The following is a 25,146-nucleotide window of genomic DNA, read 5'->3' on the forward strand; positions in this document are numbered from 1 at the left end:
ATGTTTAGTTCTTTGGTTATTTGAGAAATTGAAATCTTATCATACATTTATTTATCATGTACGTTTCTTCTTTTTTGAATTGTCTGTTTATCTCTTTCATCCATTTTTACAACTTTAAAAAAAAATACTATCCTTTAACAGTATTTTGACATCTGTGCCCTATTGTGGGAATTTATCTTTCCTGTTTCCTCTTTCTGGTTTTCTTTGGCATCTCTTTTCATACTTTTGTTTGTTTAATAAATACTCAGAGATAGTCCTATAATCTAGTCAAGGTTGTGCTTGATTTCAGATCAGACAGTATTGATTTCATTTTACTATTCTGAACCTCTTTATTATAAGCTAAAACTAGTCTTAAGAAGATATTATATTATTTAAATGGCCCTATTTAGAAGAACTACATTTGGGGGAGGGGGAGGGATTAATTAGGAGTTTGGGATTAACAGATACACACTACTATATATAAAATAGATAATATGGCACAGGGAACTATATTCAGTATATTGTAATAACCTATAATGGAAAAGAATCTGAAAAAGAATATATATATATATATATATATATATATATATATAACTGAATCACTTTGCTGTACACCTGAAGCTATAACACAACATTGTAAATCAACTATACTTCAATTTAAAAAAAGTATGATGTTATGATTTTTAAAAGTACTACGTAAACTTTAAGTTCCACGTGCAGTTGGAATTACATAGTATAACTCTACAGAGTTTGGAGCTAGAAGGAATCTAGAGGTCATCTAGGCCAAGGATTGCAGACATTTTCCCCAAGAGAGTCAGTGTGCTGCATTAGGCCTACAGAATTTTGTTTGAACAGCACAGTGGTTTTATTTTGCTTTGTTTTGTTCTTAATATGAATTTGAATGACTATACATGTACTCTTTGCAATTTACCACAGTGACCATCTCCCCAAATTTTCTTACACTTGACAACTTCACACATTATGTTATCTGCTTAGTCTTTAAAGGTATATGAGTTTTTTTATTCTAATAAAAATTTTATTAGAGTGGGCTTCCCTGGTGGCGCAGTGGTTGAGAGTCCGCCTGCCGATGCAGGGGACACGGGTTTGTGCCCCGGTCCGGGAAGATCCCACATGCTGCGGAGCGGCTGGGCCCGTGGGCCATGGCCGCTGAGCCTGCGCGTCCGGAGCCTGTGCTCCGCAACGGGAGAGGCCACAACAGTGAGAGGCCCATGTACCGCAAAAAAAAAAAAAAAAAAAAAAAAAAAAATATTAGAGTGAAACCTAGACTCTGAGAAATTAAGCAATTTTTAGAATGAGCAAGCCACTGAATATTCCTAATAATAATAAAAAACGTATTTTACACTCACAACATACAATTTGCATACATTAGCTCATTTGTTTCTCATATTATTGGGATTTATTATTCACATTGTATTGCTAATAATACTGAAGCTCAGAGAGGTTAAGTGCATTTCACTAAGGTTGCTTAACCAGTTAAATTAAAATGAACGGTACTGGATTAGATAAATATCAGTATTAATTTTATGATTTGATAGTGGTTATATAGGAGAATGTTTTGTTCTTTCTTTTAGGAAATATATGCTAAAGTATTTAGGGGTGAAGGGGTATCATATCTTCAGTTTACTCTCGGTTCAGAAAATAGAGGAAAAGAGACTAAGAAAGCAAATCTGATAAAATGTTAACATTCGAGTAATCTGGGTGAAGAGTATATGGAAATTCTTTGTACTATTTTTTTGCTACTTTTCTGTAAGTCTGCAATTATTTCAAAATAAAAAGTTAAAAAAAGGCAGACAAGACCATTCCCAGATATAGGTACTCTGCTAGTAAGCACATTTATGCTGTTTTCCCACTTTTTGGAGATGTGGGTTAGCATTTCTCCCTTTTTTTTTCAGCTAAAAAATTAATTTTTTTCAATTAAATGTATTAAAACAGTTAAAAGTATCATATAATTTGTATGGTAGTTTTCGAAAAATGAGAGCATGACGTAATACTTTCTTTTGGCTAACTCTGTAACAAGGTAGTATTCCTTAGCAAACTTTTTGCATAACTTTTCCCTTTGTGTGTATTCTGTAGCCTAAATCTGTCGTTGTTGGATTAATTAAAGAAATGATTGCCAAGTTTCAAGAAGAACTTCCCCTGTATTCTCTGCCATCATCTGATGAGGCACAGCAGGTAGACTTGCTAGCCTATATTGCAAAAATCACTGAAGGTTTGTATTTTTGTTTAATCATAAGAGTTATGAGTTTACAGTTTCTCATTAATATCCTTTACTCTCTGCTACTTGATTTCTCTAAATAAATACATGCTTGTATATGTACATATCTGTGTTGAATCAAAAATTCCTATATGTTTATCGTAAGGTAAGTATTACCATACAGTTCCAATGAATATGGTTTCTTAAAATGTAAAAGATTACTTTTATCCTGACAGCTAAAATAATTTGTTATTTTCAAAACCACTTGATATATATTAATGATCCCAAGCCTTTTTCATTACATGTTTATGTGGCTTTTTGCCTCATTCAGTATACTGGACCAGAGAATTTATGATTCTCATTGTGTCTCATTGAGGAGAAAGCAAAATACCCATGCTTGCAAAATTTCATGTTAAACATTTTTTTGCATTGTAGACTAGAGCAGTAAGAATCACAATGTTTTTCAGAATTATGGAAATCCTATTTTTTTAAGAGTCTTATATAATATTTTTTAAATGTTTGGAAAGATATTTTCTTTTTAAAATGATAGCCTCTATTTAGTAGAATATTTATTATGAGATTCCTGTCTTTCTTGCATTTCATTTGTTCAACAATATTTTTGAATGTCTGTTATGGAGTGCCTAGTACCATGTTTTCTGTCCAAGTTATTGAACTTTGGTGTATTTTTTTTAAGATGCTAAAAAGATTTTTGATATTTTTAAATTCTTAATGATAGTTCACTTTACTTTTTAGGTGTCTCAGATATAAATTCAAAGAACTGGGCAAATCATGAGAATAAAACAGTCAATAAAATTACTGTGGTTGGCGGTGGAGAACTGGGAATTGCCTGCACATTAGCAATTTCAGCAAAGGTATGTAAGCATAGTGGTTATAAATACATCTGTCATATTGCTACACTTTTAGGCAGTTTCTATTTAACATACAAGAAGTAATGGCTTCATTTTGTCATGTGGGAAAACTTCATTTTGCCTTAAAATATATTTAGTAAGCTGACAAAAAAATATGTGAAAGCTGTCATCAGTAATGTTGCTTCTTAATTAGTAGTCGTGGAATAGGCTTTGAAAACATGATTTGAACAATGGGCTCATCATCCTAATCCAAGGGAAACCTCAAGTTGACATTCATCTGACTTAGTCACAAATTCTTTTGTGTTTTCTGAGTCCTGCTGCTTTAATTAAACTCTTATTTAATATAATACTTAATTTAGCTATTTCTAAAATTAACATTTTTTTAAAAACAATTGCCTTTTCTTGTGTAATTACTCCACTTTCTTTTAGGATCATAGTTCCTAATTTGATACTTTACAATAGTTTGAGATTTGCCTATTTTTCCATCAGTCCTTTTTACTAGATCTTTTCTATATAAATTATTTTCAGAAAGGCTTAAGTCCCCCTTCAGAGAGGTTGAAAGACCCTCCAGGGCCCAGTATCATGGTAACAGCATGTCTGTGTCATTTGAGCCATGTAGACCAGAATAGACTAGCTCAGGGGTCCCCAGCCCCCGGCCCGAGGACCACTACCGGTCTGTGGCCTGTTAGGAACCAGGCAAGAAGTGAGCGGTGGGCGAGCGAGTAAAACTTCATCTGCCGCTCCCCATCGCCTGAACCATAACCGCCTGAGCCATCCATGCCACCGCCCCACCGCCCCCGGTCTGAAGAGAAATTGTCTTCCATGAAACCTGTCCCTGGTGCCAAAAAGGTTGGGGACTGCTGGACTAGCTCTTCCTCCATGTATTTATTTGATAGCCGGTATTTGGTTTTCTTTTCTATTAAAGTTTGATTGATTGCCATCTAAATTCTTCCCTTTCCATTTAAGATTCACGTATATCTTGGAGGTAGGTTCTACTTCAGCAAATAGTTAAATTGTATCCAGGGAGCTAGAAGATTTTAAAAGCTAACTGTTCAGAACCATATATGCTAACTTTTGCCATATTATATTTTCATTTCCTCCACACTTCATCTGAATGCACTCTTCCTTCTTAAGTGGAATTTGAAATGTTTGTAGATCTTTTGTTAGTAAATAGAATGCTTCTATAAACATTGCCTTACAAGTTGTTTATTTTCTTGTCTGAATTTTCTGTTGGGGTACATAATCTCAGAAATAGTACTAGTGAGTCAGAGGGCATGAATGGTTTTTATGGTACTTATTACATATTGCTAGATTGCTCTTCAGAAGGGCAGAACTTTACACTGTGAATAACCGTGTAATTTACACTGCTAATAACAATGCACACATCAACCTGATTTTTGTCGTTGCTAACAGTACTAAGTTTTATCAATTTTATTTGTTTTTGGTAAGTGTAGGAAGACCCCTTAAAGTCATATTTCTTAAACTGTTAGAAGTCGCACTATCAGTATTTCTTTGTTTGTGAACTGTCTAGTTGGAAAGTTTTTTTCCGTTTTTCCCTTTAAATGTTAATATTTTGATACAAGGTACAATATTCGAATAGTGCAACAATATTCAACTAGTGCAGTAGTAGTCATAATAATGGCAGTAGTTGAAGTGATGGTAGCAGCAGTAACTAACCCTTACTGAATGCTTACTAGATCCAGGCACTTGTCTAAACACCTGTTTCATTTTTTTTTTAATTGATTTTTTTGGCTGCGTTGGGTCTTCGTTAGGTCTTCGTTGCTGCGAGCTGACTCTTCTCTAGTTGCAGTGAGCGGGGGCTACTCTTCGTTGCAGTGCATGGGCTTCTCATTGCAGTGGCTTCTCTTGTTGCAGAGCATGGGCTCTAGGTGCATGGGCTTCAGTAGTTGTGGCACATGGGCTCAGTAGTTGTGGCTTGCAGGCTCTAGAGCTCAGGCTCAGTAGTTGTGGCTCACAGGCTTAGTTGCTCTGCGGCATGTGGGATCTTCCTGGACCAGGGCTCGAGTTCCCTGCATTGGCAGGCGGATTCTTAACCACTGCGCCACCAGGGAAGTCCCACTTGATTAATTTTTACAACAACCTTGTGGCTTAGGTACTATCGTTACTGTCATTTTACAAATGAAGAAACCAGGGCATAGGTAGGTTACCCAACTTGCCCAAAGTCACAGTATTAATAAAAGGAGCCAGGGTTTGAGGTTGGGCAATCTATTTACAGAGCCTGTATTCTAGATCCTTATTACCCAACGTGTGGCATTGGCATCATCTGAGATTTTATTGGAAATACATAATCTCAAGCCCTACTGCAGATCAAAGGAAGTAAATCTGCATTTTTACAAAATTTCTGGTAACCCATGTGCTTCACTGATCTATTAAATGGCGATCCCTTAAAGCTTGAGAAGCTCTGCTCTAAACCACTATGTAACACTGCCTTGTTGTGGTTATTGATGGACATTTAGTTTGTTTCTAGTCTTTTGAATATCCTTATACATATTGTATCATTTTACACATGTACTAATAAACTTGTAGGATGATTTCTACAAATGAGGTTGATGGATTAAGGGAGTTGTGTTTTTATTTTTATAAGGATTTTCTTTTTTGATGTGGACCTTTTTTTTCCTTTTTGTCTGTATTGAAATTTGTTACAACATTGCTTCTGTTTTTATGTTTTGGTTTTTTGGCCATGAGGCATGTGGGATCTTAGCTCCCCAACCAGGGGTCGAACCTGCACCCCCTGCACTGGAAGGCAAAGTCTTAACCACTGGACCACCAGGGAAGTCCCTGTGTTTTTAAACTTTGACAGAAATTGTCAAATTATCCCTCATATCAATTGTGCTAGTTCATTCTCATTCCCACAGTGTTTGAGAATACCTGTTTTCTCACACTACTGTTAAACTTTGGGATCTTTGCATGTCTGATAAATGAAAAATGGTAGCTCATAGTTTTCTTTGCATTTCTCTTATGAGTGTGGTTAATGTTAATAAAATTAATAGGTACCATTTAGAGAGGACTGCTCTTTGTCAGCCCTTTGTCACATAATTAATCTTCATAACTCCAAGAAATAAGACAAAGTTCAGTGACTTGCTCAGTCTTGCAAAGTTAATAAGTAGCAAGGCTGGATTGCTTCCTGTACACTTTCTGCCTCATAGTCTGGTAGATCCCTGGGTAGTCTTGCTCCTGCACCTTAAGATAGGAGAGATACTCATATCCCTGGCTGCTTTGGAAAAAGGACTTCCACAAAGATAAATCGACTCTTAGGAGTTTCCATCCTGTTGTTTATGGTCAGCCCACCATGGCACCTAGAAAGCTGTCTATAGGCATGTGAAGTATTTTCCATGAGATCTCTGGGGAGAGAACTGCATGATAATTGGGTTTTATTTTAGCTTTATGATTATTATCTTTTTTTCTTTTTAAGAGAAACTTGGCATTAGTGTTGACATTGATGCTAAAATAGACCAAAAAACAGACCAAAAAAAATCACTCTAAGTTCTTTCAGAATGGAAATTATGACAAAACAAAAACATAAACGGAAGAACAATAACAAACATATTGAGTGCACCATGTCATCTTTATTACTCATTATCCCATCAAAAAAAAACCTGCACTCTGTGACTTCTGAGTTAAGCCCTGTTAGAGCCCAGTTTTTAGTTAAGCCTGAAGGATCACATTATTCAAGTGCATAGTATTTTCTTGCTTTCATGTCCCTTTTATTGCTATTGTGCTACTTCCTTCATAAGAGAGCACATAGGCCTATGTATTCGTTCTCCCTTAGCTCTCACTTCTGAATGAATTTAAACTGAGTAATTGGCCATGTGCAGTGTAATGCTATTCTTTTTCTTATTGTACTGTACAGGGCATTGCAGACAGACTGGTCCTCTTAGACCTCTCAGAAGGGACTAAAGGAGTGATAATGGACCTTGACATATTCAACCTGCCTAATGTGGAGATCAGCAAAGGTCTGGTTATTCTGCTTAAAAGATTTGTGCCTTATTTGCCCTTATATTTGAGTCCTAGAATTTTTTTGTAGACTTTATTTTTTAGAGCAGTTTTAGGTTCAGAGTATTATTGAGCAGAAGGTACAGAGATTTCCTGTATACCCCCTGCCCCCACACATGCACAGCCTCTGCATTGTCAGTATCCCCTACCTAAGTGGTATAATTAATAAACCTCCCTGGACACATCATTATCATCCAAAGTCCATAGTTTACATTAGGGTTCACTCTTGTCTTTGTATATTCTATAGGTGTGGACAAATCAAACATGTATCCACCATTATGGTATCAAACAGAGTTGTTTCACTGCCCTAAAAATTCTCTGTGCTCTGCCTTGAGTCCTAGAATTTTATTGCTGAAAGCATCTTAAAGATCACCTAGTCCAAGTCCCTCATTTTACATATTGGGAAACTGAGGTTCATATAAATTAAGGGACTTACCTAAAGTCATACAGATTGCAACTAATTAGGTTAATAAGAGTCAGATAAGCAAATAACATTCAAATTGGTTGGAAGGATTTATTTTCAGTCTCTGAATTATACCTTAGTATAAATTGTTTTCTCTGATTGCTTCCTTTTTCATAATATATTGGTTAAGAACACTGATTTTAGAGTTAGACATGGGGGTTTGCATACTAGCTCTGCCATTTGTCAGATTATATAATCTCTCAAAGTTCAGTTTTATCATCTGTAAAGTGGGAATTAATACATACCTCTTGGTATATAGCAAAGTGCTAAACCAAGATTAAAAAAAAATTCATTCACATTGCTTTCACTAAAAATATATTGTTAAAATGAATTTTAATAAGAACAAAAGAGGGGTTTGTATCATTAATAAATAAAATTTAGAATGTTAAAAAAGTAATTTTTAAAATCTTTTTAATTCAAAAGATTTGCATATATTTAACAATGTACATAATATATTAGTACAGATGTATATATGTAGGTAAATACCAGATTTGGGGATGTGGGAATAAAGTTATTTTATTACCAGGGATGCATGATCAAAAAAAAGTGGAAAGCCATTGAACTAGAGAATGTTTAGTCTCCAAAAACCAGGTTATAGCTAGAGTCAGGTTGTAATATGCTATATAGTTGCTTAGCTTTCCTTTGCCTTTCCTTACTCAGGTCTTGTGTATTCTTTTTTTTTTTTAATAAATTTATTTATTTTATTTATTGGCTGTGTTGGGTCTTCATTGCTGCGCGCGGGCTTTCTCTAGTTGCAGGGAGTGGGGGCTACTCTTCGTTGTGGTGCGTTGTGGGCTTCTCATTGCAGTGGCTTCTCTTGTTGCAGAGCATGGGCTCTAGGCATGCTGGCTTCAGTAGTTGTGGCACGTGGGCTCAGTAGTTGTGGCTCACGGGCTCTAGAGCACAGGCTCAGTAGTTGTGGTGCACGGGCTTAGTTGCTCCACGGCATGTGGGATATTCCTGGACCAGGGCTCAAACCTGTGTCCCCTGCATTGGCAGGTGGATTCTTAACCATTGCGCCACTGGGGAATGTTAACCATATTTTTAAACCATATTCTTAACCATATTTTCCAAATAAAATATGGTTATTTTCTTAACCATATTTTCCAAATAAAATATCGAGACATGGTTTCACAAGGCTGAATGTACTAAGAACCGCGGTGGATCAAAAAGTTGAAATTATACCTATAGGTTATAAAAATTGGGTGTAATAGTTCTAGCAAGCCTCTGGATCCCTGTAGGATACAATGGATTTATTTTCCTTCTCTGGAAAGAGTACAATAGTTCCTTTAATGGTCCTTTTGTAGGCCTTGTACAGAGGATCCTTTGGGGAGCTGGATAGTCTCTTGTGCCTCTCATTTCCAGGTACTGAAGTTCTTAAGGGACCTCTTCACTCTTCCAAATCACTCCAGGAGACTGTTTAGTACATGGACCCTAGAGGTTGTGAGGCCATTTAGGACCTGAGGAAATTGTTTCTTCCTATATGTCTCATTAACCATCAATAACTATTGTTTCAGATAATTGAAAGAATAGAATCCTTGGAGTAGATATATAGGATGTGGTACTTGCCACCAAGTAAGGAGTTTTGAATGAATGAGCACTATATTGGGGCAACTTTCATGTTCCCCTTGTTAATTTTGATTGCATATTCCTGATAATTACTATTACATGAGGTAATTTAAAATATAATATTAGCTAACATCTCAAATATGTTCTATGATATGGAGAAGTGTGTTAATAATTTTGGGAAAGTAAGCTCATTTGGAAATTTTAGTAATGCCCCATCATGACAGGCATTGATGATCATCCTAGAGTTGTACTTTTCTCCATTTGGATTTTTTAAATAGCTACTAAAATACTTTGGGGAGGGCTGTGCATAGGTATATATGAGCCTGCAAACATGCATAGTATACATACATAAACAAACAGTGTGTGCATAGACTAAATCTGGAGAAATACTGAGGAACTGTTAAGAGTAGTTGCTTCAGGAGTCAGATTGGGGAAACTGGTTCTGCACTTGTTTTTTGCACTTAATATTTTTATCCCTTTTTTTATTGTGTTAAAATACATATAGCATAAATTTACCATTAGTGACATTCAGTATATTCACAATGTTGTGCAACTGTCACGAATATCTAGTTCCAGAACATTTTCCTCACCCCAAAAGGAAACCCTCTACACATTAAGCAATCACTCCCCATTTTCCCTTTTCCCCAGGCCCTAGCAACCACTGATCTACTCTGGATTTGCTTCTTCTGGATGTTTCATATACGTGGAATTACACAATATGCGGCCTTTTGTGTCTGGCTTCTTTCACTTAGTATAATGTTTGCAAGGTTCATCTATATTGTAGCATTTATCACTCCTTTTTATGGTTGAATAATATTCTATGGTCTGGATATGCCACATTTTATTTATCCACTTATCAGTTGATGTACATTTGGGTTGCATCTTTTTGTTATTGTCAGTAGTGCTGCTGTGAACATTTTTGTACAAGTTTTTGTTTGAACACCTCTTTTCAGTTCTTTTTGGTATGTACCCAGAAATGGAATTGCTAGGTCATATCGCAATTCTGTGTTTAAGTTATTGATTAATTTATAGTATCATTTTGAAGATCATTATTAATAGCACATAGAGGTCTAAATAGCTCTATATCTTTGAACAGCTTTATAATAATATTCCATCATATGGATGTCTGTCTCCTATTGGTAGACATTTAGTTTTTTTGTGTTTTTCTGTGATTGCAAATAATGCTGCAGAGAACATTGTAATGTAATAAAAATCTTTGTGTATTTCTCTACCTAGTAGGATAAAGTAGAATTACTGGGTCAAAGGTGTTTTTAAAATGTATATTATTAAGCTGTACTAATTTATACTCTCACCAGCAGTATATGAGGGTTCCTGTTTCCTTTCTGCTGATTACTTTTATTTTATATTAAACATAGCTAATAGAATAATTATCCTATGATATTATTTTGATCATGTCATTTCCTGGCTGAAGACACTATTATGTTGGTCCCTTATCCTTAATAATAATAATAGATGCCATTTTTTTTCAGGGAATCCAGTAATATAAGCTAGATAGTTTACATATATTCCATTACTTCTCTTACTTTATTTTATAGATGGCTGAGAGAGATTGTGGCTTTGGTCACACAGTTAGTAAGCAGGAGTTTCAAACATGTTTGTTACCAATTTCTTATGATTCACTCCAGAAATAGTCTCTGCATATACAAGCATAGATATTTGGGTGTATGAGTATGTGTATGTGTGTGCCTCAAGAAAAAAGTGTTCAATAGTTGCAAATTAAAAAATAAGTTGTTGTTGGGAGTTCCCTGGCGGTCCAGTAGTTAGGGCTCCAGGCTTCCACTGCAGGGAGCATGGGTTGGATCCCTGGTCAGGGAACTAGGATCTCACATGCTGCGTGGCATGGCCAAAAACAAACAAAAAAAGCTGTTTTTGACATATGGAGCAAAGTAAAATTTTCTCAATAGCCAGTGGTTCTTAAAACATGGGTTATGGATTGATCCCTTGTGTGAGAATCACCTGAGGTGCTTTTTATTTTTTTTTTATTTTTTATTTTTTTAAATTTCATTTATTTATTTATTTTTGGCTGTGCTGGGTCTTCTTTTCTGTGCGTGGGCTTTCTCTAGTTGCAGTGAGCGGGGGCCACTCTTCATCGCGGTGCGCGGGCCTCTCACTGCCACGGCCTCTCTTGTTGCGGAGCACAAGCTCCAGACGCGCAGGCTCAGTAGTTGTGGCTCACGGGCACAGCCGCTCCACAGCATGTGGGATCTTCCCGGACCGGGGCACGAACCCTGTCCCCTGCATTGGCAGGCAGACTCTCAACCACTGCGCCACCAGGGAAGCCCCTGAGGTGCTTTTTAAACTTACAGAAGCCTGTGTCCACCCCAGGCCTATGGAGAGATTAAAAGGCTTTAGAGTAGGAAGGCTTTCTTGCACTTCTGAAATCATATTAGACCGCTACTACTTTGTTTACTTATAAGTCAACCTTGAGGGTGAGGGCATTTCATCATTCAAAGTATAGGAAGCTAAAGAAGGAAAAGAAAGGAAATATGATCCTGGCAAGATAGGTTGGGGCCAAACTGTAGGGTCATAAATTCAACTGTTCACTGGTATTTAATACAGTAGTATGGACAAGCTACCTAATCCTTCCAGATATCAATTTCCTCAACTTTATGAGGGTATAGGACTGAGTTTCTAAATATAGCATAGTGTTGAACAGCACTCTGAAGCCAGTCTGCCTGGGCTTGAATTCTGGCTCTGCTACTTACTAGCTCTATGACTTTGAGCAGGTTACTTAACTTCTCTGGGCCTCAGACTCCTCATCTGTAAAATGGGAATGATATTGCCCCACAGTGTGTTGTGGATTACATTAAATGAGTAAATACAGGTCAAGGTCTTAGAACAGTACCTGGCACATAGAAGTGGCATGGAAGTATTAACTGTATCCCTTTCAGTTCTAATGTCTTCCAATGCTGAGATTTTGACTCATTACCAGGTATCTATTCTGAACACTAGAACATAGGCATTATTTACTTAAGAGGACTCATGAAGAATCATAATTAAGATGCGGGACTTCAGTTTTTGGATCTACCCCCACAACTGTGTCAGATTATGAATTAAAATTGGATAATGCATTTCCCAGTGGACACCTTACACAAGGGTTTCATTCTGCAACTTGTTTAGGAAAATGGCCTTATAGGCTTAATTAAGACTATAAACCCTGGAATCTACTCATTGTCTTGCTGAGATGCTAATAATCATTTACACATGTTGACTGAACTGATATCACCCTAGTTACTTTATTATTTTTCTGTTGTTTCTGATACTTATAATTCTAGCCACTGTTTTGGCATGTACTTCTGTAAAACACACTGTGTAATAGAGAGTAATGTAGTTGTAAAATAGCATAAGTATGCTTGAGGATCAGAGACGTGAATTCTGGAGAACAGCTTTTCCTAAGTCATAACAGTTGCTTACATGTAAGCCCCATTAGAGGAACCTAAAACCAAGACACTGGGCTTCAATGTAAGGAAAAGTCAGTTAAAAAAATGAGCCAAGATGTTTTATCTTGATTTAAAGATTTTCAAATAATTTTTTTCCTCTTTGGAGTAGAATCCTTAATAAATAAAACAGATACAAACAACACTATGCTGTGCCTGCCAGCTTTCTTTCTACTTATTCCCATTCCTACATGGCCTCTTAGTCACTTTCAAGGAGGTCTAGGACTCCTAAACTCGCAGTTTAAAAATCAGTGATGAGAACAAATGTATGGATACCAAGGGGGAAGGGGGGGGTGGGATGAGTTGGGAGATTGGGATTGACATATATACACTATTGATACTATGTGTGAAATAGATAACTAATAAGAACCTACTGTATAGCACAGGGAACTCTGCTCAATGCTTTATGGTGACCTAAATAGGAAGGAAATCCAAAAAAGAGGGGATATAAGTATATGTATAGCTGATTCACTTTGTTGTACCGTAGAAACTAACACAACATGTAAAGCAACTATACTCCAATAAAAATTAAAAAGAAAAAGATGCGGTATATATAAAAAATGGAATATTACTCAGCCATAAAAAGAATGAAATAATGCCATTTGCAGCAACATGGATGGACCTAGAGCTTAAAAAAAATCAGTGATGTAATTGATTATAGGTGCATTCTGCCTATAGCATATTATTTATTTTTTCTAAGAAAATTGTGAATTACGTAGAAACCTAATTCCCTGTTTGTGGAGTCTGGATTCTGTAATTTATTTTATCTTTTTTGCTCTTTCCTCCCCTGGGATACACTCTTGCTTTTAATCCTCTTTCTGGAGGCAAACCTCGGCACTTTGTATTCTTCCTATGGACACAGGATTGATCTAGAGGCAATTGTGCTAAAAGCTGTCTAATTGTGGAAAAGAAGAACCTGATTATCATGAACAAGAACTTGGTTAAAACCTTTATCTTGAACTCAGACTGTTTCTTTTTATTCATTAGATTTGTCTGCCTCTACTCATTCCAAGGTGGTGATCTTCACAGTCAACTCTCTGGGTAGTTCTCAGTCCTACCTCGACGTGGTACAGAGAAATGTGGATATGTTCAGAGACTTTGTTGCAGCTCTGGGACATTATAGTCCACATGGCATCCTGCTCGTTGCATCTCAGCCAGGTACAAGACTTTATTTTAAATAAATTTGGTGGTCCAGTGTATCAGTAGAATTGCCATTTCTGATAAAAGTCATAAAACAAGGTTATAAAGGGACAGCCAGAGCATTCAGTTAAATTGCTCTTATGATGAACAATGCAGTATTTTCCATATCCTGTCAACCAGTTACTTCTTCTGACTGTCATTAACTAGAAGGTTACAACTTACAATTTTTTATATAATATTACTATTAATATGTTCCAGGTTGTTAGCCATGCCTTTCTCAGTGAGAAAATGGTTAAATGCCCAAGAGAAAGATGCAGTAGATTATAGAAGGCTCCTTTGTTAACTCTGAAGTGTCATAAAATGTTAGTGAGCACACCAGAGTGCATTTTTAACATTTTGTATTTTAAATTGTTTCTCAAATTATTTGAGAAATTTTTTTCAAAGAATTAGGTGGTACTGGACTCAAATTGGTGAACAGATTTTTTTTTTAATGTTCCCAATATAGGAGTATGATATGAATTTCACTTGTTCTCCTATAGCAATTGATTGAGGGATGTTGGTTTAATTCCTGACATCTGGGCTTCCCTGGTGGCGCAGTGGTTGGGAGTCCACCTGCCAATGCAGGGGATGCGGGTTCGTGCCCCAGTCCGGGAAGATCCCACATGCCGCGGAGCGGCTGGGCCCGTGAACCATGGGCACTGAGCCTGTGCATCCGGAGCCTGTGCTCCGCAACGGGAGAGGCCACAGCAGTGAGAGGCCCGCGTACCGCAAAAAAAGAAAAAAAAAAATTCCTGACATCCTTTTGTCACATAAGAAAAAAATAGTTGTATTTTTGTTGATAATGCTGTATAACATGGTGGTGGTATATGAATCAGTATTTTAATTTAAAGATAGAAATTCAGCTTAAGCTAGATATAAAAGAGAACTTGATCAATGAAAAAAATTATTTTCTGATTTTCTGTACCCAGTTTTTATCTTTCTCGCTTAACTGCTCTAGGAAATTATCTGTTTTCCTCTCTTAAAAATTTATATTTAACAGCAAAGTTATGTAAGATCATGCTGAAACCTGGTTAGTTATTTTTAATTATTAATTAAAATGAAAATATATTAAATTTACATAATATATAATAAATTTTAAAATATGTTATGCTTCATAGTGCATTTAGGACCTAAGAAGAGTATATACAAGTTTTAATATACTTATTAAAATAATAAATATTTTGTTTAGGAACTAGGCTAGAAGTACATTTTTTAAAATATTTATATTTTCACCTTGTATGTAATATTTAGTGGAAATCATGACCTATGTGACGTGGAAACTGAGTGCATTTCCTGCAAATCGAGTGATTGGAATTGGTTGCAATCTGGATTCACAGAGATTACAATATATTATTACAAATGTTTTGAAGGCACAGACTTCAGGAAGAGAAGTATGGGTTATTGGTGAGCAGGGAGAAGACAAAGGTAAGAAATACATGTTTATTAGTTATGTATATTGATAACCTACATCACCAGAGGCCATGATATGCACAGTTCTGGGGACTCCAAAATTGTGGCGCTTAATTGGCTTTCTTTCCACATTGCCTTTTGTGTGACAGGCCCTGTATTGTGAAAATACTTTGCAAACATGTCATTCTGATTGTATTTACTTTTCTGTAAGTAAAAGGCAAGACCCCCTTAGGTTATATATTTTTATTTATCTTTTTATATTTTGTATTTGAATTTCAGCATCCAGGATCAATTTAAAAGTTTAATTTTCTGGAGAGCAACATTTACATAAACCCTAAAGCATATACAGAACTCTTGCCTTTACTCTCCCATCCTACAATCTTGCTTACCTTTCCCTAAGTTCAGACTTTCTCCCTAGGTACATACCTCCTGTCTGTTTCTCACCTTTTTAAACAGAATTTTCATTCTTTATTTACCCTTATGGCCTTTTTTTTTTACCAGCTACTTGCTCTCTGCTCTGTCCCTACCACAGAAAGCATTCATAAAATACAGTCCCCTCGGGCTTCCCTGGTGGCACAGTGGTTGAGAGTCTGCCTGCCGATGCAGGGGACAAGGGTTCGTGCCCCGGTCCGGGAAGATCCCACATGCCGCAGAGCGGCTAGGCCCGTGAGCCATGGCCGCTGAGCCTGTGCGTCCAGAGCCTGTGCACCACAACGGGAGAGGCCACAGCAGTGAGAGGCCCGCGTACCGCAAAAAAAAAAAAAAAAAAAATACAGTCCCCTGGATTTGAAAGCCCCTTTTCCTATCCCAAATGAATGCTTTCCCTATTTGATTCAAGAATCTCTTTTTTCTTTATTTTTCCCTCATGCTATAAAGTCAGGTTGGTTAGGTGATAAAAGTGCTTTATCCTAAGTTTGTTCATTTTTATTCATTTAAACAAGTATATGAGTATCTATTCTTCTCACTACTATGTAAGATGTTAGTATGATACAAAAGAGGCACAGAGCATAGTCTCTTCCTTCATCATACTTAAAAATTATTTTAGAGCAACAAGAAAAATATTTACAAGATGTTTTGGCTAACAATGAAAGTATCGGATACTATTTGATTAAGTGCCAAAATGAATATATTTTAGACTTACAGTGCTTAGACACTTATGAGTGAGCATTTAACATGGGTTGAACTGACTGGAGAAAATTCTGTGTAGGCCATCATTGAACTGTACTTTGGAAGAATGAATAGGATTTGAATAAATAGCAAAGAATGGGACAGACATTCCAGGAATGGGAAAACAGGCAAAGGCACACACTTAAGTATGGCATGGTCATGGGATAAAAATATCTAGACTGGTTGTTGCAGAGTTTCAACCAGATAAACTTGGTTGCTTTCACATTTTGGAGATCCTTGAATACCTGATAAAGAGCTGGAAAGTGATTCTCAGGCAGAGGGGAAATATTAAAGGTATTTGAGCATGCGGGTAATGTGCTAAAAAGGTAATTTGGGGAAAATTAATCATAGCTTCCTCATTTAAAGTATATTACTATTACTCTATTCAGCCTGTAGGTGCTGTAGGGTAGAGAACAATGTAGAAAAGAACTTCTCTGCCTGTGAGGAAGTGATCATTTAACTGGAGAACTGGAGGAAGATTTTAAATCTGTATAAATCTGCACTGGCCACCTAGAAAGTTCAGTGCTAGAAAGAGTCAGGCTATAGAATAAACCTTGACAAAACCTGACAGTGTGATTCAAGCAGAGATAGCTTTTCAGGCTCAGAATGCTTCCTGACACTAAAAACTAATCAATAGAACCAGAAGAGGGGAGCAAATAAGAACTTGGAGCAGATGTATTAGAGTAACAAATGTCTAGGGATTCAAACAAACTCAAGACCCCAGAGTTTACTCACTACTACCATTTGAATTCTGGTCCATGTTGATCTCCTGCTTGCCTGATTATTGCAGATCTCCCAGTTAATGTGCTCTTTTCCCTCTAGTCTACCCTGTAAATGATGCCAAATTAATAATGGTATTAGCTAAAACTTACAGTATTTGCAGTATGTTGCACATATTAATTCAATGTTCCTAAGTCACGTTCCTCTTTTCAAAAACTTTCACAGGCTTCTTCTGACCAAATTATTAAATTCTTTTGCTTGCCATTCAAGGAGTCCCAAAATGCAGTCTTAATCTTCCTCCCCAATTACAGTTATGGAGAGCGTCATGTTATTAGAGAGCTGGAAGTGACCCAAGGGATCATCAATTACAGTTTGTTGTAGGGAGCCAGCAGTGGAGGCAGGGATGGTAAGAGTGACCTCCCCAGGAGGCTGTAGCTTTTCAGGTCAAAGCGGGGCTAAAACCCAGGTCTTGTGCATCTCGGCCCCACCCCACAGCTTTGCTTCAGCCACAGGGACCTTTGCCCGTTGCATTACCTTTCCCATAATCCCTTCTCTTTCTCTCTCAGCATATTCAAATCTCATTCTTCAAGACCTAGGTCAAGTCTCCCTTACCTTACCTTTGAAGCTTTTCCTGATCACATCATTGCACAGTGATTCCTTCATTCCTTTGAGCTAAAAGCTCTTGCTAGCTATGTGGTAATTAACCATATGTTGTCTCAAGATATTTATTCTTTTGTTAAACTGCTGTTTATTCTGATCCAATTTGAATTTTGTGTGTGTACCTTCTCCTTATTGAAAGAGTAAATTATTAAGCTGTTCTTTTAGTTAAAGTCATACTTTCACATTGTAAAAGGATTAAATAGTACAAAAAAATATGTAGTGAAAAATAAGTCTCCCTTCTATGCCAGACACCCAGTCCGTCTCTCTAGAAGCCATGCAACCTTGCAGAAATGTTCTGTGTATGGACAAGCACATGTATGAAATATACATAATACATCATTCTCCATCTTGCCCTTTTACTTATTGATATGACTTGGAGATGATTGCATAATAACATATATAGATCTTGCTCATCCTTTTAAACTACTGGATATACCAAAATTTATTTAACCAGTCCCCCTAATAAGTTATAATTTTTGAATGAATAAGAACATTTCACAATATGGTTATATTAATATCTCAAATTGTAAAGAGAAAATAAAGGATGGTGTGACTTGATAAATAAACCTAAGGTACTGTGCTGACTGCTGTTGGAGCTACATAAATGAATAAGAACCTGACCCTGTCTTTAGGCAGCTTGAAGTCTAATATAGGAAACGACTATAATTAAAGGCAGTGTTGACTTGCAATAAGAGAGGTCCAAGGGAAGTAAGACAAAAGCACAAGGAAGGGAGCTCTCAAGTAGGAACCAGAAATGGAGAGATGTAGGTGCATGTGAATTGAGATCACTTAAATATAACATTATGTAATATTTGACACATATAAAAGAATATGTATAGCATATATGTATGTTTTAAAGCATCATAGTAGAACAAACATTCATGAATCCATACTCAATTAAGAACAATACAAATACCATTGAAGGTACCTATGTACTCCCCAGCCCATCTCCCTATCTCCCTTCTAGGTACTGCTATCAGATCACTTTTTATCCTGTCTTCTACTTTGTTTCAGAGGTAGTTCTATCCACCGATAATTACCTTGGTCTTGAAGCCAGAAATGGATTAGAGGCTCCCTCTGCTGGTTTCATGTATGGACACCAGTTGGTTATATCTTTGCATAGGTGACACCACAGTAATAGCAAAATTAGAATTATTTTTTATTGAGTATTAAATGCTTTGCATATCTCATTTAAAATTTAAAAACACTCCATGAAGGAAGTGGTAGTTTTCCAAATCAATATGTGAGGAAGCTTAAGATTCAATGAGGTTAACAATTTGTCCAAGGTTTACACATTTTGTAAGGGCAGAACTGCAATTTGAACCCTGGTCTGACTCCAAAGCTGTACTTTTTCTTGCTGTGACTTAATTAGATAATTTATCTTAAGCATTTAGTACAGTGCCTGGCACAGAGTAAACACTCACTAAATGGTAGCTGTTACTACAATGATCAAGACGGCGAGATGGTTATGAATAGAAAATTGGCAAAGGGACATGGAAAACTACACTTTGAAATAATGCAATATTAGGGTTTAGAAACAGAGTTATAAGAATAGCAGATATGTAAGTGAGATTATTTAAGTATTTCAGAGACAAATGACAGTTACAGCCTGGAGGAGGAATTACATGACATATAAGACCCTTTAGGATTTGTGTCATGCTTCCTTCCTCAGCCTCATCTTCTGCCATTCTGACAAGCATTTTATGCTAGTCAGATGATCAACTTGCAGCTTCCCGAAGGGTTCATGCACTCTCATGCCGCCTTGCCTTTGTACCTGATGCTTCCTTTACCTGAACATTCATTAATTTGGCTAAGTCCTGCTTACCCTTCAAGACTGGGCTTGAGGGCTTCCCTGGTGGCACAGTGGTTAAGAATCTGCCTGCCAGTGCAGGGGACACTGGTTCGAGCCCTGGTCCGGGAAGATCCCACATGTTGCGGAGCAGCTAAGTCTGTGCGCCACAGCTACTGAGCCTGCACTCTACAGACCGTGAGCCACAGCTACTGAGCCCGCGTGCCCCAACTACTGAAGCCCGCGTGCCTAGAGCCCGTGCTCTGCAACAAGAAAAGACACCGCAGTGAGAAGCCGGTGCACTGCAACAAAGAGTAGCCCCTGCTTGCCGCAACTAGAGAAAGCCCGCACATAACAACAGAAACCCAGTGCAGCCAGAAATAAATATAAATAAATAAATAAATTTATTTAAAAAAAAAAAGACTGGGCTTGAGTGCCACCTCTCCCAGGAAGCCTTCCCTAATTCTCCAGGTTAAGTAAGTTTATGCCTCTATTATAACCACTATCACACTGTGTTATAATTGCATATTTACTTGTCTCTTCACCCCGACAGACTGTAAACCCGTTGAGCTTGGAACGGCCTCAGTAAATATGTTTTGAAATTAATGAATGATCCTGATACCATCTTGTTGTATCCAAAGGTCATTCATACAGTGCCCCACAAAATTAGTCAGTAGAACATGTGCTTTGGAGCTGCTATTTTTAGCTGTGATATTGAAATCATATGTAAACTGCAGATAACTCCTTCAAATGGTGTTTTAGAAACCCAAGGGCTGGACCTCAAAACAGAGTGTTAGATCATCTGCTTTGGGCATCAATCTTAACCTAAAGGATAGGTGTTATATGTAATGGAAAAGAGAGATCACATGGTCATTGTTTATTAAAATTTTTGGGGTCAGGGGATTACTGTTTTTAAGGAGTAGAACCAGAAAGATTAGGATTGATTAGATGCATTATTTGAAAGGGATTCTTAAACTAGGATAAATATATATTTAGGAAGTGTGAAGGGTTGGGCAGTAAATTAACAAAAAAATGAAATAATTCAGTCCATCTAAACTTAACTGAAAATCCTAATGACTGTGTCAGAAGCAAATTTGAACATAGTGAAGCTTTCTCCCTCTCCCCAAACATTGTTTTCTCATGGCTCTTATAAGTCCAAACTCAGAGGAAAGATAAAACGTGATTATGTGTGTAATATATAATGGCAGTAATACTCATAATTAAATTCCAGACTTCTTTGTATTTGTCTTTTCTTATACCTACCTGCCCTTTTTATTTATCTTTCCAAGGTCTGTGAATGCTGTGCTTCATTTAGCAGATATTTCCCTGCAATTTTCTCTATATTGTGAATATACTAATAATGTGCCAAAATTTTGTTTTAGAAAATAATTCATGTATAGCCCTTCCATTCAAGTGAAACATTTTTTAAAACCCCTTAATTTGTCCACAAGTATTTATATTTTTCATGTAACAATGTTTGGTTTAGCTTCTTTTTTAACTTAACATAAAAACTTTTAAAACTTTTTGATGTTTTTCAACTTAACTGTTGCAACTATGTTTTCCTCTTTGTTTAATATAATTATGGATTGTGGACTTCCCTGGTGGCACAGTGGTTAAGAATCTGGGGCTTCCCTGATGGCGCAGTGGTTGAGAATCTGCCTGCCAATGCAGGGGACACGGGTTCGAGCCCTGGTCTGGGAAGATCCCACATGCCGCGGAGCAACTAGGCCCATGAGCCACAACTACTGAGCCTGCGCATCTGGAGCCTGTGCTCCGCAACAGGAGAGGCCACGATAGTGAGAGGCCCGCGCACCGCGATGAAGAGTGGCACCCACTCGCCACAACTAGAGAAAGCCCTCGCACAGAATCAAAGACCCAACACAGCCAAAAATACAGAAAGAAAGGAAGGGAGGGAGGGAGGAAGGGAGGAAGGGAGGGAGGAAGGGAGGAAGGGAGGGAGGAAGGAAGGAAGGAAGGAAGGAAGGAAGGAAGGAAGGAAGGAAGGATGGATGGAAGGATGGATCTGCCTGCGAATCCCTGGTCTGGGAAGATCCCACATGCGGCGGAGCAGCTAAGCCCATGTGCCACAACTACTGAGCCTGCGCTCTAGAGCCCGTGAGCCACAACTACTGAGCCCACGTGCCACAACTACTAAAGCCCATGTGCTCTAAGGCCTGTGCTCCGCAACAAGAGAAGCCACTGCTAGAGGATGCCCGAGCACTGCAACAAAGAGTAGCCCCCACTCACTGCAACTAGAGAAAGCCCGTGCGCAGCAACCAAGACCCAGCACAGCAAAAAAAAAAGAAAACAATTAAAAATATATAAATAAATAAAAATACTTTATAAAATTATGGATTGTGTGCAAGGTCAGCTCATATTATCTCCTGTGCATTCTTTTTTAAAATAAATTTATTTTTTTATTATTTACTAATAAAATTATTTTATTTACTATTTTTATTTTTTATAAATAAATAATTATTATTTTTCGTTGCAGTCTTCATTGCTGCGTGCAGGCTCTCTCTAGTTGTAGCGAGCGGGGGCTACTCTTCGTTGCAGTGCGCGGGCTTCTCATTGCAGTGGCTTCTCTTGTTGCGGAGCACAGGCTCTAGGCACGCAGGCTTCAGTAGTTGTGGCTCGCGAGCTTCAGTAGTTGTGGCTTGCGGGCTCTAGAGCGCAGGCTCAGTAGTTGTGGCGCACGGGCTTAGCTGCTCTGTGGCATGTGGGATATTCCTGGACCAGGGCACGAACCTGTGTCCCCTACATTGGCAGGCGGGTTCGTAACAACTGTGACACCAGGGAAGCCCATCCTGTGCATTCTTTACTGTGGTAAAGAATCTGTGTTGGAGGACACAAAAGAAAAACACATGATCCCTGCCCCCTGGAAGCTTATAATCAGTTTGAGGAGGGGAAGCTGTCCTTTGTTGCTGACACATCACTGACTGGCCTAATCTTGAATGCAGTTTAGAAGACTTGTGGGAATTCCCTGGCGGTCCAGTGGTTAGGACTTGGCACTTTCACTGTTGTGCCTGGGTTCAATCCCTGGCCAGAGCTAAGATCTTGCAAGCCGCGTGGCATGTATGTATGTATGTATGGTTCCCAGTGGAGCAAATGCCAAGTGCTTGCAGCACATGGGAGCCTATTATGCATTGCCTGCTAAGAAAAGAAAGCTTTCTACTTGGACAGTAAAATGGCCCAGTGTTGTTGAGAGAGAACAGGTAAGGGGCTGCAAGTAGACTTTGGGGATCATGTTTTGGGGGAACTGCAGCTCAAAGTCTTTCTCACCCCAGGCAATCAGTACAGCACATTTAGTGCCACCAGTGGAAAAATATAACTCTAGCTAGAAGGGGGGAAAATGTTTCTTTAAAGTTTAGGGCTTCCCTGGTGGCGCAGTGGTTGAGAGTCCACCTGCCGATGCAGGGGACATGGGTTCATGCCGCAGAGCGGCTGGGCCCGTGAGCCATGGCCGCTGAGCCTGCGCGTCCGGAGCCTGTGCTCCACAACGGGAGAGGCCACAACAGTGAGAGGCCCACGTACCGCAAAAAGAAAAAAAAAAAGTTTAATACAGTTAATAAAAAAAAGTTTAATACAGTTTAATACAGTTAATACCCTTAACTGCAGATGATCATTTATCACATCTTAATCCTAAGAGAATTATTGATGAAATATAATCAGTTTTTCATTTAATTTTTAGTGCCCACATGGGGTGGCCAAGAGGACGTAACAAGGCATAACTCTCAGGTGCAGCTGTCCAACAGGTAATACTGAGTGTAGTTTTGCATTTATCCAACTAAAAACCATACACTTCATAGCTAATGTAGCAGCTGTTTGCACAGCATGTACTTACCGGGCTTCTGCAAACAAAACTTACTAGTATGGACGAACCAAAGTACATGAGAACAATGTTTTCTATTCTTTGATTTCTTATCTCAAAGTAGATCTGAGAGTGCTTTGCAAGCTTAATATTTCAATATACAGTTGACTCTTTAGAGGGTAGAATAGTTTCCTTATTTGTAGGCAGTGATTTACTGCTCCTATATTTAGGATATAGGATCCTATATCTGAGGGTATTGGATATTTTCTTAAATGTAGAAGAGAATTTGTCTATACCACTTAAAAATCAATATGTATTTATTAATTACACATAAATACATTTGGAAATTAGTCTAATATGAATGGATAACCCACATTATTAATTCAGGCAAAAACAAAGTATAATGCACAGATCCTCGTATCTTTTGTGTTTATTCAGAGGCCTTCCTGGGGTCTGGACCTGATAGGGTGGACTCTACATACTGTATATTTTCATGCCATTTGTTGTTTTACTGTCACATAATAACATCCTTTCCTGAATTCTGAGTGGTGATTTTTAGCTTTTTAAACCTGCAGTTTATGGTTTTTAGAATATAACAACTAGAAAGAATATTCTCTTATTGAGAAGAGTAGTATGTTGTATAATCCATTCTAATCTGCTTCTCTATATAATGCTGCATTTATAGCTTTTAAAAGGAAGGAATTCAAACATGTTTGTTTAATTTGTATCACTTTTAATTAGTTATAAAACGAATGTATGCTCTCATAAAACTTCATTTTTATTTATTTTTTTATTGAAATATAGTTGATTTACAATGTTGTGTTAGTTTCTGGTATACAGCAAAGATAAAACTTTAAATACTGCAGATATCTATATAGGAGAAAGTGAAAAGCAGGGGTAATTCCATTCTCCAGAAACAACCACTGTTAACAGTTTAGTGTCCACGTATCCAAACATTTTTTCCCATGCTTCTGCAAACATTATCATTATTATTTATTATTATTTTTATAATAATGTATGCTATTTATATTATCTTGCAACTTGCTTTGTTTCCTTAATAATAAATCTTGGATATTTTCCCATTATTGTACATATAAATCTACTTTATATTCTTCTCAAGAGTTAAATGGCACTAGGGGACTTCCCTGATGGCGCAGTGGTTAAGAATCCGCCTGCCAATGCAGGGGGCACGGGTTCGATCCCTGGTCCGAGAAGATCCCACATGCTGCAGAGCAACTAAGCCTGTGTGCCACAACTACTGAGCCTGCACTCTAGAGCCTGTGAGTCACAACTACTGAGCCCACGTGCCACAACTACTGAAGCCCACGTGCCTAGAGCCTGTGCTCCGCAACAAGAGAAGCCACTGCAATGAGAAGCCGGTGCACCTCAACAAAGAGTAGCCCCCGCTCGACACAACTAGAGAAAGCCCGCGTGCGGCAACGAAGACCCAACACAGCCAAAAATAAATAAATAAATAAATTAAAAAAATAAAAGCTATATGGCACTACATTTGGTAGTGATTTATTTAACAAGTCCTCTTTTCATGAATTATTTCCAAAATTTTTTGTGTCTCAAATAAGACAAACATACTTACATGTATATCTTTGCACACTTGAGCATATTGCTATAGGATAAATTCCTAGAAGAGGAATTTCTAGATCAAGTGTTGCCAGATCTTCCTCTTAAAAGTTGAATAATTTTGCACTCTCAACAGCAGTTATGGGAATGCCTGTTTCTCTGTAGCTTCTGGAAAAGTAGTTATCAGTCTTTTTAATCTTTGCCAATTTTGATGGGCAAAACTGATGTATTTATTGTTTTAACTCATATTTAGTTAAATATTAGT

General features: G+C 37.6%; 1 protein-coding gene across 11 annotated transcripts in view; it reads left to right on the forward strand.

Moving 5' to 3' along the window:
- UEVLD (UEV and lactate/malate dehyrogenase domains) overlaps positions 1 to 25,146 on the forward strand; it is a 46,987-nt gene that overhangs the window by 17,973 nt on the left and 3,868 nt on the right. For 7 of the 11 annotated variants that reach the window (XM_060159536.1, XM_060159535.1, XM_060159537.1 and 4 more), the window contains 6 exons: positions 2,074 to 2,209; positions 2,948 to 3,066; positions 6,935 to 7,037; positions 13,555 to 13,725; positions 14,998 to 15,171; positions 23,184 to 23,247. In XM_060159536.1, the coding sequence (XP_060015519.1) occupies positions 2,074 to 2,209; positions 2,948 to 3,066; positions 6,935 to 7,037; positions 13,555 to 13,725; positions 14,998 to 15,171; positions 23,184 to 23,247 (767 nt within the window). Of the gene's footprint in view, positions 1 to 2,073; positions 2,210 to 2,947; positions 3,067 to 6,934; positions 7,038 to 13,554; positions 13,726 to 14,997; positions 15,172 to 23,183; positions 23,248 to 24,423; positions 24,811 to 25,146 lie in introns of those variants that run through there. The other 4 variants (XM_060159540.1, XM_060159543.1, XR_009542412.1 and 1 more) reach the window with 4 other exon arrangements.

The sequence above is a fragment of the Lagenorhynchus albirostris genome, chromosome 9, assembly GCF_949774975.1.
Source record: "Lagenorhynchus albirostris chromosome 9, mLagAlb1.1, whole genome shotgun sequence".
Classification (NCBI taxonomy): domain Eukaryota; kingdom Metazoa; phylum Chordata; class Mammalia; order Artiodactyla; family Delphinidae; genus Lagenorhynchus; species Lagenorhynchus albirostris.